This window comes from Aphelocoma coerulescens, chromosome 9 (genome assembly GCF_041296385.1).
Source record: "Aphelocoma coerulescens isolate FSJ_1873_10779 chromosome 9, UR_Acoe_1.0, whole genome shotgun sequence".
Classification (NCBI taxonomy): domain Eukaryota; kingdom Metazoa; phylum Chordata; class Aves; order Passeriformes; family Corvidae; genus Aphelocoma; species Aphelocoma coerulescens.
Window position 1 is genome coordinate 3,115,115 of NC_091023.1, and position 9,942 is coordinate 3,125,056.

At 56.0% G+C, this 9,942-nt stretch overlaps 1 protein-coding gene across 1 annotated transcript; it reads left to right on the forward strand.

Annotated features, from left to right (window-relative positions):
* Positions 1 to 452: 452 nt before the first annotated feature.
* On the forward strand, positions 453 to 9,776 carry LOC138114843 (galactose-3-O-sulfotransferase 2-like). Its single transcript, XM_069024797.1, has 4 exons — positions 453 to 523; positions 6,594 to 6,704; positions 7,378 to 8,275; positions 8,940 to 9,776. Exons 1-4 carry the CDS (start codon positions 453 to 455, stop codon positions 9,774 to 9,776), a joined length of 1,917 nt encoding a protein of 638 aa, XP_068880898.1.
* Positions 9,777 to 9,942: the final 166 nt, after the last annotated feature.

Here is a 9,942-nt window from a genome sequence, read left to right on the forward strand (position 1 = left end):
CCTCCATGGTGTCACTGTGAACAAACAGGTTTGTCCTTAAGGAAACAAGCGAGCTGAGCAGTGGCAAATCCCACCAGCGACCATCAAGCCAGAGGAAACAACCAAAGAGGAGCAAGATCAAGCCTGTCTGGACACCCTCATGCTGATGAGCCTCTGGATGCTCCCAAGCAAAGGTGCCCCATGCCCTGCAGCAATAGGATGTTCCCTGGAGATCCTGCATGGGGGATGCTCACAGACCCCTCAGCCATCCACTCCAAGCAGGCTTACCCAGCTTGGATTGCACGGAGCGTGGCTGTGCAGAGGGAAGCACAGGGGAGAAGCCCTGACCCTCAGTCCCTGCATCAGAGAGGATTTGATCCCTGCAAGCTCTTGCATGGCTCTCAGGCAGCCCCAGACTTCCAGGGAAGCTGCCAGCCTGGGCAGAGAGCTGGAGCCCAGGATGGGTGGAGAACATGAGAGCCCCACAGCAAACTTGTGGTTTTGATGAGGTGGACGGGGAGAGGCAGCACCTGCCCGTACCAGGGTGAGGGGAACGGCTGCCTCCCTGCCAGCAACAGGGAAGGAGGGAGCTGGGCCCTGCTGTCCCTCCAGAGAGCCGAGGTCCAGCATGGAAGTGACTTATCCACCCTTTATGTACTTCCTGAGTCCTGTGGGCACGGGTCAAGGGAAAGCACACATGGCCAGAATCCTCTCCTCTGCACCTGGTCCTGCAGACTGTGTGTAGCACAGCTTGAGCCACTGGCCCTCGTGTCCCACATCCCGGCCACCCTCTCCACCTCCACACCACCCCAGGAGTCTGTGCCCAAACAGGAGAAGCACATGGTCCCTGCCAAACTGCCTGGGCCCCTGGTCACACAAGGGCATGGCTGATGCTGTGCAGGATGCTGCAATGAGCCTTGAAGGGCAAGGATGTGGCCAAAGGACCTCCATCGTGGAGGGCAGCCTGCCTGTCCTCCTTTGAGTTGTCTGTAGGAACCCAGAGTGCCGAGAATATTTCTCTGCCTGTTTTTAAGGGTTCTTACCTCCCTAAACAGCATTGTTTTAGCCTCCAACCTTGGAAAAAATGACCAACAGTCAGACAAGAACTAGAAAATGCAGTGGTGTGAATTAGGTGATAGACTACTATGTAAGATTGTCACAGGGTGAAAAATTTAGAGGTTTTTGGCTTCTGTTTGTAGTACATAGATAAGAGTAAAAAATATCAAAATGGAGGATTGTTGTTGTTCTCTAAACCTTCTTCTCCTTCTTCTACTACTCCATGTTCTGCAATAAAAGTAGTTTGGAATGGCTGGATAGAGAATTCCCCAGCTCCTGGTCGTGTTACTGAATAATTGGTGGGAAAGTGAAAATAATGTACGTTTTTAGTAACTATTGGTTAAATTATCTTTAAAAGGCTGTGTAAATCTTGATAGAGAGCCTTCACTCCTGCTTTTCTGTGCTCTATGCTGAACCTGGGTCACGCTAGTAGCTCTGTTCCTCTGATAAGACTTAATAAACAACTATCTGACAGCACTGAAACTCAAGGAAAAGTCTCGGTTTATCTTTGAAACTCCTTGCGAGGACTTTTAGCAAATTCTCTCCCTCAGGAGGGACTTGATTTATGGCACGGTTCAGTGTCAGTTGTCTTATGCTGTCCACCAGCCAACAAGAAGCAGACCCAGTGACCACCTTCCCACTGGGACTGGAAGCCAGTTGACTTCCTAGCACGGCTGTCCTGTGCTGGTCATCCTGGCACAGCACAGTCCCAGCATGGGGGGTTGAGGACTTTGCTTCCCCCCATCACATTCACTGCTCCAGACACCACTTAACACATTGATGTCTTGCATGTGCCATCCTCAGACTGGCCCCCCCGTGGCCCCCCAAGCCAGCAAAGGAGAGAGCTGGGCACTGCCACACGTCCAGCCCAGCGTGGATGGAGCCAGGCCACGTTGGAGAGGACAAGCTCCCCGCCATGCAGGGGTGACCCAGCCATCACAGAGCCTCAGCAGCACCGACCCGGAGACATTGGGGTTACCAAGAGCTCGGCAGTCACGAGTCAGAGGCAACTCTGCCCCCAGCTTTGCCAAGAGGCAAAATCAGGACATGAGAAAGGAAGGGATCAAAGTGTAACGCCAACAGCCATGGGTGAAACCAAGGAGTGGGGCGGGGACCCTGGACAGGCTGGTCACCGCTCTGCGTGACGTGGCAGTGCCTGGCAGGGGTGAAGGTGCCGCTCACCCTGTCAGAGGCCGGGCACTCCCTGGGGCAGGCACAGGGCTCTGGTGGGAAGGTCTGACAGGATCACCGTCCCAGTGCCCCTGCTGGGGAGGGGCCGCTTGCTGCAGCACACAGTCCAGGCTTCAGGTGTTTGCTTTCCAGTCTCCTGGGCGGATGATAACCACCTGCTCCCCAGCAAAGGCTCCAGCTCACCATGCTGAAATTCAGAAGGTATTTGATCACGTAAGTGGAACCTTTTTATGTCTTAAGTAAAATACTATTTCCCTAAGTAAAATTCTCTTCCCATCCTACCCGGAGGTGATGTCCTTGCAGATCCCTCTGTGTTGGGAAACACAGTGCTGATGGGAATGGGCAGGGCAGCATTTCTGCTCCACATCAGTGCAGGGCAGTCTGGGGTGATGGGGCTTTTCCCGTCTGGTGACGCTCCAAGGGCAGCTGGAAAACAGCTTTTGTAAAGCCACAAAGGAAGGAGAGTGGCACAAACCTTGGCAGGGCAATAGGATGCTGGTCCCTCCTGCAGTGCCCCAGATGAGGGATCACCAGAGGAGCAGGTGTGGATCAGGAACGTGTCTCTGTGCAAGTCTTTCACATGGCCACCCCAGTGAGTGAGCGAGGGTAAGGTGCCCTCTTCCACAGTCTCTGGTTTGGACAGGAGGGATGAGGGAAGGGCAAGGCTTGACCCTGCAGCAGAGCCCTTTGGCTGAGGGACAGCTGCAGTGTGAGAAGGCTCAGGGTTATTCCCAACCCAGCTGTCAAGGGTAGGGTAGGCACCGACACAGACAGGCAGTGCCATTGTGCCCTTGCTGTGCTACGTGAGCATCCTGCTGATCATTTTGCCCACTTTCTCATTTGCTGCCAAAAAAATGGCTCCAGTGACTGGTCAGACAGAGCAGGCTGTAGCTGGTGTATGTATTGTGTACATTAATTCCTTGTGCAACTTTGCACACTGCCTGGAGAATATCTGGGCATAGCAAAACAAGAAAATCTTTTTCTGCCACTCACCTGCCCAGTGAGCTCAGCCTCAGCACCTCCCGCAGCACCCACAGCCAGCTGGGACCCCGAGGGCCTGGAAACTTCCAGCCACAGACCCATCCTGGCTGGGGCATTTGTTTCTGTGTTGGACAGGGAAGGGGCACGGGTTGGAGGGAAGCTCTGCTTGGAGCAGGGGGGGAATAACAGAAGGGAAATCTGCAGTCCCGCTGAGAACAAGTGGCACTTGCTGCCAAGCAGCACCCCAGGCAACCTCTCCCCTGCTGGGGCTGGCACCGAGACACAGTGGGGGCACCATCCCTTGCAAAGATTCGACATCAGTTCAGGTTGGGATTAAATTCCTTGAGCCAGCATAGGAGGGTCCAGCTGCTCTGGCTCTTCCTCTGAGCCCTTGCAGCCAAAGGCATCTTTGGGGTGCTGCATCCAGCCCTGTTTGTCACTGCTGGAAGTGACAGCACACGGGCTCTGGTCTGAGGGGGCTCTTCAGCTGTAGCCTGCCTGCAGATGGAGGCATCTCCAAAGACTCTGCAGGAGCTGGGCTCTCGCAGCCCAACCTGCCCTGCAGGGCTCCAAGTGCATCCTGGACACCTTCCTGGTGCTCTGGTCTCAGGTGTTTAACTCTGCCCGAAGACACACACGGCCCTGATCCCATCCCAGTGTGGAAATGGAGAGGAGGCTGTGCAGGGGTTACCCACGGAAGGCAGCTGAGCCTTGGGAAGGTTTGTTGCTCAGTTACATCTTACCTACCTGCTCCAGCCACCAAGACAAGGGCTGCTTATGCACCATGTGCCATCAATTCAATGTTTTGCTGCCTTCAGTGCAACTTCTTGGCATCTTCAGTGCAAATTTTAGCACTGCCACTTTCTCAGCACACCCTCCTTGATGTCCATGTATCCCACGAGAGCCAGCCCAGAGGAGGGAAGGAAAGGCTCTGGCTTTGTGCCAGCCTGGTCAGCCCCAAGCAGCCTGACACGAGTTGTGCGTTCTCAGCTGGGTGTTCCACCAACACAACAGCCACCACAAAAGAGCCAAAGGACCTGGATCTTTCACAGATTCTCCCAGGCTGAAAGTTTAGGACCTCTGAGGAAGCAAGCCCAGAATTATATCTGCACCAAATACAGATATGGGGGTGGCAGAGGGTGCTGCCCCCCAGCACTGCCTGAGAGGAAGTTTTCCACCATTCTGCCTTTGTTACTGTGTGCTCCTGCAGATCCCCCCAAGAGTTTGTGTGTATCACTAAATACCACAGTGGTGCAGCTCTTCATTCCCTTCTTGCTGCTTGTCTTTCCACGGTCAGCCAGACAGAATTATGATCAGCCTTGCCTCGAGTGATGGGAGAGTTGGATCGAGTCTCCAACCAGATGCAGAGGAATCACTTCATTCTGGAGCAGCTCCTCCCTCACTGCCTTCTCCCTCTGTGGTCTCTCTGATCTTCCACGTGGAGTTATTTCAACAAGCCTCTTCCTCACACCAGCTCTGGGGCAGCCTCGGGTCTCTGCTACAACCCTCCCTCTTTAACACCTCTTGGCATTTTAAGCTCTGTTTAAGCATTTGGCATTTTTCTGCTCCGTTATTTGTCACATCTGTTTATCTCTGACCTCACAAGGGTCTCCTTGTGCTGCTGGCATGGCCAGGCAGTGACCCACACACGCATTTGCCACCTCCCCGTCTCACCTGAGCTCGGCAGTGTGCTGCTCAAGCAGCAGAGAGCATGGATCCCGCCAGGTTGCCATGGGGATTGGGGATGCTGCGATGCTGATAGGCAGTAATGACACCTTTTGAATCCTCAGTAGTACTGCCACAGCCTAACAACTTCCAGCTTTTCCAGCCCCGAGTACTTTATGCACTAAAATCCTCCTGGGAGGAGCTGAGAGTTTCAGCTCAGTAAAGGGACATTACTGGGGGCAGGGCAGAACCGTGTCCATGAGTGTCCAACCACTGCAAGCAGTGCTGTCCTTATCAAACCACTACTTCATCATGACAGCTGATGATTTTCCTGGAAGAAATCCAGTTTCTCAATAGCAAACCTAAATTCCTGACCTGTACCAGTGGGATGCACGTGACCCCTTTGGACAGCCCACGTTTGTGTCACTGCTGCCTCACCAAGCCAGTTCTGCTCCCACGTGTCACAGGACTGCCTGGAGTAGGAGATAAAGCACCACGGAGATGAAGAAGCTCTGGGACAAGCAGGTCTGTGCAGTCCCAGTCCCACTGTCCTGGCCCAAAGCTGACCACTGCAGGAAGCCAGCAATGCCAACAAAGCTGGGTTGGCTGCTGGAATGCGGCTTCCAAGCAGGCTCTGCCCAAATTTCTGCTCTCATTAATTCCTCCCATTTAGATCCTTGCTGTGGGTGACTCTCCCTCCCTGAGAGGGGAGAGCAGCCACGTGGGGCTGGCAGCCTGGACTTCCCCCACAGCAGAGCCCAGTCCCAGAGGGTTTAACCAGATCCTCAGTACAAATCATGTCCTGTTATGCAACAATGAGCTCCCTGGGGGAAAACCAGCAGAATAATGGAACCATTCAGGTTGGAAAAGCCCTCTAAAATCATCGAGTCCAATCTTTCCCCCAGCACTGCCAAGGCCACCACCAACCCATGATTCCAAGTGCCACGTCTGCTGGGACTGGACAACCTTTCTGTGAAAAAATAAAATACAAACAAATCATTTGTTCCAGGAAATTTAGTCCCTCGACCGATTCACTGATGATTAAAGCTACAATCAAGCTCCACAAGGATTTGCAGCAAGCCCTACAAACAGTAGGAGTCCTGTGGCAGCATTTCTATGGCTTAAATATCGCCATACACAACCCAAACCCTGACAGCACAATTCTGATGGCCTGAAGAAATCACACTGCTGTTGTAGATGTGGCCAAAATCAGACTAAAATCCAGGCACTGCTGGGGCCCCCATGGTGGCATCACATCTGCAGCCCCAGGTGGAGCCTGTGCAGATGGCAGTCCAACAGCAGAGAGTGGGGAGAGCAGGAAAAAAGAGTTTTCTTGTCTGTGTTGATAAAGACAGGATCCTGATCCTTCTAGGCCAGGCAGGGCAGGGAACACACAGGCAGTGCCCTGCTCCTGCTGCCTGGGGGGAGCTCAGGCTGCGTCCCTGAGCAGCCAAGGGAGCCAGTGGTTATCACTGTTTGCTTTTCAGCACAATATCTGTGGCCCATCTGGAAATTTCCACGAGGCTGCACTGCTCGGGCACTGCCTCGGAGGTTCCTTGGTTATCACTGCCTCTGCATCATTTCTGACCCTGAAAATGTGACCTTATCTTAAATAAAGATAATAAAAAAGTCTCAAGGCGCCTTTCCCTCCTGCCTCACACACACCAATGGGCTTGGCTGCTTCTCCCCACCAATGGTCTCAAATGTCTGTTTCCTTGCAGGAAGCTGAGTGCAATCTACAGGTGCCAGCCAGGTCGGCTCTGGATCTCCTTCAGCCTCCTCATCCTCCTCCTGGTCACACTTCAGTTTGTGGAGAAGCTGCAGTCTCCTGGGTAGGTCCTGAGCAGAATTATAAATCTGGAGCTCATCCTCCAGGCTTTCACTGGCCACTGAGGTGGGCTCAGAACCGCCCTCCTGAAAACCACCCAGCAGGGTCTTCCTTAGACAGGGAAGAAAATCCAGGTGACAGAGGATCCTCTGGGGGTCCCACATCTCACCCCCATGCCCTGGCCAGAGCTGAGCCCACCCTGGGGTCAGACAAGGCTGCTCTGGGCTTTGTCCTGGCTCACCACAAAACCCCACAGCCTTTGAGCCCAGTCTGGGGTTATCTGCAATTGTTCCTCCAGCTCTTCTGCAGGCTACCAGCTCTTCTCTCTCCTTGCCTCCTCTTGCTCTGCCCCTTCCACCAGCCCATCATGCTCCAGGAAGACAGAGACACTGCTACATCACTGCTGCCCTGTCCTTCTCTTCCTCATAGAATCGTTAAGGTTGTAAAGGACCCCCAAGATGATCAAGCCCGAGTTCTTGCACCCACTCCCACCTTCCAGGGCAGCAGTGAAGCCCCTACACCCATCAGCAATGCCACCCACCCCAAGAAAAGAGGGAAACACGTTCTGGGGTGCCTTTGGGGGGGGGGGGTCAGGGGGCTCTGTGGGCTGCAGAGGAGCTGCCTCTGCACTGTCCTCCCACCTCCTGCAGCTGACTATTGTGTCCTCCCTGTCACAGGAGCTGCCAGTGTGAGCTGGAGCGTGGCCTGCAGCAGACCACGGGCCACAAGCTGAGTTCTGCCCTCCACAGCCCCAACCTGCTGTGGGAGGAGGACTCCCCACAGGGGCAGAGGGAAGCTGTGCCAGACCCTACTCCAACTGAGGATGTTTTCAGGATGCACCTGTACTTCAGCCAGGAGACCCCTCCAGAAAGCAGCCAAGGGGAGCACCAGATGCAGCAGCCTGAGGAGAGCAGGGAGAAGGTGAAAGCCCATCTGTCAGCCATGGAGCTGAAACCCCAGCTTCCAGGCCTGGAAAAAGCAGCCAGAGAAAGTCCTTCTCCAAGCCCTCCCGGGAGGATCGCCGCAGTATTGGCAGAAGCTGTCACCAGCAAGTTCATTGTCTTTGCAAACAGGCTGACCACGGAGAAGCAGAGGGCAATGTCCCCACCTGGAATGGCACAGGTGGAGGTACAGAGCCAGACTGAGCCTGTCATTTACACAGCCTCATTTACACAGTCCGTCCCAAACTCAGCTCAACCTCTGCAGGCAGAGGGTTCTTACAAAACAGACCTGGAGACAGGATTTTCCCCAAACTGGACAGAAGCCTTTAAGGTCCAGGAGGTGACACCTGGAGAAGGTCAGCAGGCCACAGGGGTCACCTCTCAAGGGAAGACATGCAAGCCCAAGACTGACATTGTTTTCCTGAAAGTCCACAAGAGTGCCAGCAGCACTGTCATGAACATCCTGTTCCGCTTCGGGGAGATGCACAACCTCACCTTTGCCTTCCCCCTTGGCGGGGGCTTCCAGCTCTACTACCCACACCACTTCTTGGCCAGGTTCGTGCAGGGCTTCTCCCCACAGAGCCCCCGGCGCTTCAACATCCTCTGCCACCACATGCGGTTCCTGCAGCCGGAGGTACGGGCAAACCCTTCGGAGGGACGAGCGGGGCAGGGGGAGAGGGGCTCATGGGGCACAAGGAGGGGCACCTGTCGAGCACATAAACTCTGCAGGGATGAACTAAAGAGAGCCAGGATTGCCCACAGGTACCTGGAATGTCATTGGCATCTCCTGAGAGCTTCTGTGAGCAGGTTTGATGAATCCCTTTGCTGTGACCCATGGCAATATGGGAGACGGCATCTGTAGCAGGCAGCAACTCTCATCTCTTTCTTGTCTGGTGGGCCCTGGGACATGTCCTGCTCCCTGGACAGGTCCAGAGGGGACCAGCTGCAAGAGGAGAACAGCCAAAGTGCACCGGGTCAGGTCAGCTGTGCTCAGCATCCACCCCTCTGGATGCCACCTGAGGACAGGTGGGCACGGGGAAAGGGAAGGAGATGGGCAGTATCTCCATCCCAGCCCGGCCACGCAGCTGTGGCAGCCCACTGTGGGGAGCTCTGGTCACTGCTCTCCCTGTGTGACTCTTCTGAAGCTCCCCACAGCTCCTTTGATGAGCTGCACCCTGAAATCCTCCCCAGCACCCACCATCTCCAGCCCCAGCGGGTGCCTCTGCTCACCAGCACTGTGGGCGAGAGGATCCCTTCTCCCTACCCCACCTTTAAACCCTCCTCCTTCTCCTCCGCAGGTGCAGAAAGTGGTGCCCAGCTCCGCCGTCTACTTCTCCATCCTGAGGAACCCCGTGCAGCTGATGGAGTCCTCCTTCGTGTACTACAAGGGAGCATCGGCCTTCTCGCGCGTCCGCAGCCTGGAGGAGTTCCTCAGCCAGCCCCACCGCTACTACAACCCCGCCAGCGGCGACCGCCACTACGCCAGGAACCTCATGACCTTCGATTTCGGCTTCAACCCCGACGGAGAGGTGTCCCCTGAGCGTGTGCAGCTCATGCTGAAAGCCATCGAGGCGTCCTTCGACTTTCTGCTCATCTCCGAGTACTTTGACGAGTCCATGGTGCTGCTGAAGGAGATGCTGTGCTGGGACCTGGACAGCGTCATCTCCTTCCCGCTCAACTCCAGGGACAGCAGCACCAAGTCCCCCCTCCCGGACAGCGTCGTGGAGAAGCTAAAGGCCTGGAACAGGCTGGACTGGGAAATCTACACCCACTTCAACAGGACCTTCTGGGAAAGGATCGAGCGGGACATCGGCCGGGAGCGCATGCGGCGGGAGGTGCGGGCGCTGCGGGAGCGGCGGGCGGAGCTGGCCAGGACCTGTCTGCAGGGCACGGGCAGCGTGGCCCCCAAGGACATCAAGGACTCTTCCCTGCGGCCGCTGCAGCACGGCGCGGCCAGGATCCTGGGCTATAACCTCAAGGAGGGCTTGGATCGGGAGCTGGAGCGGACGTGCCGGCGGCTGGTGACGCCGGAGCTGCAGTACAGCAGCCTCCTGTACAAGAAGCAGTTCCCCCCGCAGCCCCCCGAGACCCCCCGGGCGGACCGTGCCCCTTCCGAGGAGGCCACCCGAAACTGAGCCCCCCTGGCCCCTCCGGGCATCCTTCTCCATCCGCCCCTGCTGGGCACAGCGGGGCTCAGCCCTCCCGGCCGGGGGGCACCGGGGGGGCACCGGCGGGCTGGGGGTGCTGCCCACGGCAGCCCGGTCACCTCTGTCCGTGCACCCCTGAGCACAAGCTCTGCGC